The 5000-nt window shown below is 45.4% G+C and overlaps 1 protein-coding gene across 1 annotated transcript in view; it reads left to right on the top strand.

The window, feature by feature from the left end:
• The window catches only part of fgfr4 (fibroblast growth factor receptor 4), an 18557-nt gene that overhangs the window by 13443 nt on the left and 114 nt on the right, over positions 1–5000 (top strand). Inside the window, exons 13-18 of the mRNA XM_080779376.1 lie at positions 298–488; positions 1394–1516; positions 2525–2595; positions 3445–3582; positions 4206–4311; positions 4516–5000. The exon at positions 4516–5000 is cut by the window's right edge and continues 114 nt beyond it. Of these exons, the coding sequence (XP_080635502.1) occupies positions 298–488; positions 1394–1516; positions 2525–2595; positions 3445–3582; positions 4206–4311; positions 4516–4767 (881 nt within the window). The 3' untranslated portion in view covers positions 4768–5000. The remainder of the gene's footprint in view (positions 1–297; positions 489–1393; positions 1517–2524; positions 2596–3444; positions 3583–4205; positions 4312–4515) is intronic.

Genomic DNA, 5000 nt, shown 5'->3' with positions numbered 1-5000 from the left:
AGATAGCATTTGATACAGACTTATAGCATGTTATGTAGACAGCACTATAATTACATTGTATGTAGTCAAAGCACGTCATAGTACATATGTATAGCATAGTAGTATAGATGTATAGTTTATATGTATAGTTTCATTAGATATTCCAGCGTTACATTCTTAGCTTACGCATGTTTCATGATAAATGCTTTTTATGTGATGTATTCCCATGCCTTTTTGTTCTTGCTTAATGTAAATCGCTCTGGATTAAGAGCGTCTGCTAAATTACTAAATTGTAAATTGTAAATGTTCATGTTTCAGGGCCTCTCTACGTGCTGGTGGAGTTTGCGTCTAAGGGCAGCCTCCGGGACTTCCTGAGGTCCCGCCGGCCTCCCGGCACCGACTACACATTCGACGTGACCAAAGTGCCCGAAGAACAGCTCACCTTCCAGGACCTGGTGTCCTGCGCCTACCAGGTGGCCCGGGGCATGGAGTACCTGGAGTCCAAGAGGGTGAGTGACTCTCTGTGCGCGTGTGTGTGTGTGTGTGTGTTCGCGTGCGTGTGCGTGCCTGTGTGTGTGTTCGCGTGCGTGCCTGCGTGCGTGTGTGTGTGTGTGTGGTGTAACCACAGTGTTTTTGTATTTTCTGTTTATAAACTTAATGACATGTCGTTCAGACCGGCTGCTATTTGAGGAGCTTTCTAATTTGCTTCAAATGACAAGCCTCGTTTGTTGACGTTCGAAACACACACACAGACACACACACACACACACACACACACACAGACACACATACACATACACATACACACACACACACACACACACACACACACACACACACACACACACACACACACACACACACACACACACACACACACACACAGACAGACAGACACACACACACACACTTTCATTGGTTTGCGAAAGTCAGACAGGATAAAAGAGGTTTCCACCCCGCCCGAGTTACTGTGTGTGTGTCTGTGTGTCTGTGTCTGTGTGTGTGTGTGTGTGTGTGTGTGTGTGTGTCTGGTGTGTGTGTGTGTGTGTGTGTGTGTGTGTGTTCTTGTGGTTTGACATGTTATCATTCAGAAGCAGTGAAACCACCCAGGGACTAAATACAGAAACACATTATTTTCATAAAGTCAAGTCACGTCCGCCCGTTTTTCTAATGTAATCCTGGCCGCTTACACACATCCTCGGCCAACCTGGGGAGAGCCACGGACTGACCTCATGTTTTCTGAATCCTAACTGGTGCGTCTCTCTTTCTCCCTCCCCCTCCCCCCCCTCTCTCTCTCTCTCTCTCTCCCTCCCTCTCTGTCTCTGTCTCTCTCTCTCTCTCTCTCTCTCTCTCTCTCTCTCTCCCTCCCCCTCCCTCTCTGTCTCTCTCTCTCTCTCTCTCTCTCTCTCTCCAGTGCATCCACAGAGATGTGGCAGCCAGGAATGTTCTGGTGACCCACGACAACGTGATGAAGATCGCAGACTTTGGTTTGGCCAGAGGAGTTCACCACATCGACTACTATAAGAAAACTACCACCGTAAGTACTCTGAACATGTACTTATACTCTCTACTGGTCACAGTGCAGAGGCACGAGCTTTAGGACTCCATAGCAGACAGATTGGTGAAGGAGCTTTAGGACTCCATAGCAGACAGATTGGTGAAGGAGCTTTAGGACTCCATAGCAGACAGATTGGTGAAGGAGCTTTAGGACTCCATAGCAGACAGATTGGTGAAGGAGCTTTAGGACTCCATAGCAGACAGATTGGTGAAGGCAGATGAGCTTCAATGCAAGGTTTTTATTCAAAAATAAACCCTTGCCACGAAGGAACTTGAAGTACATACAGTACATACAGTACAGAGTACACTAGGAGTTGAATCATGGATACACGAGGAGAACACTACTGACATGAGGAGGAGAACACTACTGACATGAAGAGGAGAACACTACTGACATGAAGAGGAGAACACTACCGACATGAAGTGAGGAACTAGCAAAGGGAACTGAACAAACAGGGGACTATAAATAGACACAGACTAACTAGGCACAGGTGAAACAAAACTCAAAATCAAGACAGGTGATTGGCCGGGGGACTAAGAGGACACAGGTGATTGGCTGGGGGACTGAGAGGACACAGGTGATTGGCCGGGGGACTAAGAGGACAGGTTAGACAAGGCAGGTACAGAACTACAGGAAGGCACAAAACGATACTACAAATTAAAAGGTACACAAGTTGAAGGTGAAACTCAGACTGATGTACTCTCTACTACCTCTTGTACTGCTAACCTTTAACTTTAACTATAAGAAAACAACAACAACAACAACATGTATAAACTACTAGTGGTGTGTTGTCAGACTGTGGTGCGTGCGTGCGTGCGTGCGTGCGTGCGTGCGTGCGTGCGTTTACTCAGAATGTGTGTGCCTCTGTGCTTCACAGGGCAGGTTACCAGTCAAGTGCATGTATTGTGTGTGTACTACAGTGTGTGTGTGCTGGTGTTTACTGTGTGTGTGTGTGTGTGTGTGTGTGTGTGTGTGTGTGCGTTACAGGGCAGGTTACCAGTCAAGTGGATGGCACCAGAAGCTCTGTTTGACAGAATATACACACACCAGAGTGACGTGTAAGTACACTCTAAATAAACTGCATAAACTCACAGTAAAACTACAACTCACAGTAAAACTACAACTTGAGTAAAACTACAACTCACAGTAAAACTACAACTCACAGTAAAACTACAACTCACAGTAAAACTACAACTCACAGTAAAACTACACACTGCAGTAAACATCATAGCAACAAAATAAGGAGATATTTCACATTTTTTATGTACCATCGCTGACTGTCGGGACGAAACCTTGATTTGATTTGATTTGATTTGTTGATTTGATTTGATTTGATTTCATATTAGCACAGTATAGAGCAATACATTAACAGTTCTACTGCGTAACACGCGTTCCCCGCTATTTAATGAAATATTCTACGCTGCCAAGATTGTTTTATTTACCTTTAGAGCATAACGCTGAAGTATTTGCAGAAAATCGGTCCGTTGTTTTGTTGTTGATCAGAAGCACCAGCGGCGGCCATGACACTGTGAAAGGAAACCACAGTGAACACGCATGTTGTAGTCTGAACAAACAGCCCGTCATGTTCAAAAATGCTTTTTTGTTCTTGCTTAACCCATTCTGAACGGGAACCCATTTTGGTGTTCAGCATCATGTTATGCTTTAGCTATTGAAAAATAGCAGATCTACAAGCTCATAGCGCGCCACCGAGTGGCACGCTACGAGCTTGTAGGTCTGCTATTTTTGAAAAATCGAAAGAACGACTGACATTTTTTTAATCTGATCTCAGGTCAGAATGGGTTCATCAGACCAGTGTGTTGTCCAGTGGAAACCTCGTATGAATCTGATCTCAGGTCAGAATGGGTTAAGAGCGTCTGCTAAATGCCTAAATTGTAAATTGTGTGCAGGTGGTCTTTCGGGGTCCTCATGTGGGAGATCTTCACCCTGGGAGGGTCTCCATATCCGGGCATTCCCGTCGAAGAACTCTTCAAACTGTTGAAGGACGGACATCGTATGGACAAACCGTCCAACTGCACGCACCAACTGTACGTATAAGTACATACCACGCAATTACACTACTCTATTTTTTCATGTCATGTGAAAGCAGGCAATCGTAGCTTCAAATTGACATATTGGTTGTTCAGTTTGACCCTCCGGCTTTGGAGATATGGCTTATAGAGTATAATGTCTTGCAGAGAAACAGCGAGTTGAGAAAACAGGCTTGAAAAGGTTCACTTCTGTGGTCTCTAACATTACACCTATAGCTACATGTTTAAGCATTTATTTCATATTTACATGTCTTCTGTGGTCTCTAACATTACACCATAGCTACATGTTTAAGCATTTATTTCATATTTACATGTCTTCTGTGGTCTCTAACATTACACCTATAGCTACACGTTTAAGCATTTATTTCATATTCACATTTGAGATTTGAGCTCTGACACGTATTATCAAACATGCTGCAGTATGTGAATAGTCTGCCTGTGCTATTAACACATTTTGGAGAAAAAAAAGTTTTTCTCCTCTGGTGAAAAGCTGAAATTTGCGCGATGGCAGGCTCTCAGTCAAATCTGGTCACATATGTGTGCGTCAAAAAACACCTTGTACTGTACATTGTATACATATTGCTGACTGTGTGTGTGTGTGTGTGTGTGTGTGTGTGTAGGTACATGCAGATGCGTGAGTGCTGGCACGCAGTGCCAACCCAGAGGCCGACCTTCAAACAGCTGGTACAGGATCTGGATCGACTCCTGCTGTCGGTGTCTCATGAGGTATTATGATTATTATTATTATGATTAGTATTATTATTACATTCATCCATCCACCTTCAACCGCTTATCCGTGGTCGGGTCGCGGGGGCAACAGCTCCACCAGAGAGCTCCAACCCTCCCAGTACCTGGACCTTATATTAACGTGTCATTTCAACCCTCCCAGTACCTGGACCTTATATTAACGTGTCATTTCAACCCTCCCAGTACCTGGACCTCTCCACGCCGTTTGAGCAGTATTCTCCTTCCTGTGAGGACTCGTCCACATCCTGTTCCTCGGACTCAAACGACTCCGTCTTTACCCATGATGCCCTGCTCTACTCCGACCCCTGTCTGCTGACCTCCGACCCCCGTCTGCTGACCTCTGACCCCCGTCTGCTGACCTCTGACCCCCGTCTCCTTGGATACCGAGACGTCTCAGACTCCTCCCACAAACACACCAAGACACTGCGGAGATAGACACGCACGCAGACACGCACGCACGCACGCAGACACGCACGTACGCAGACACGCACGCACGCAGACACGCACGCACGCAGACACGCACGCAGACACGCACGCACGCAGACACGCACGCACGCAAACACGCACGCAGACACGGCTTGAGGTAAAAAAGATATTTTAGTGACAAATTTGTAAAGATATATTTTGATAAAATGGTGATTGTTAAATATAAATCACTCTCTATATAT

Source organism: Protomyctophum bolini (genome assembly GCF_963924005.1).
Source record: "Protomyctophum bolini genome assembly, chromosome: 13".
NCBI classification, from domain to species: domain Eukaryota; kingdom Metazoa; phylum Chordata; class Actinopteri; order Myctophiformes; family Myctophidae; genus Protomyctophum; species Protomyctophum bolini.
This window is presented reverse-complemented; position numbering and strand designations above follow the sequence as displayed.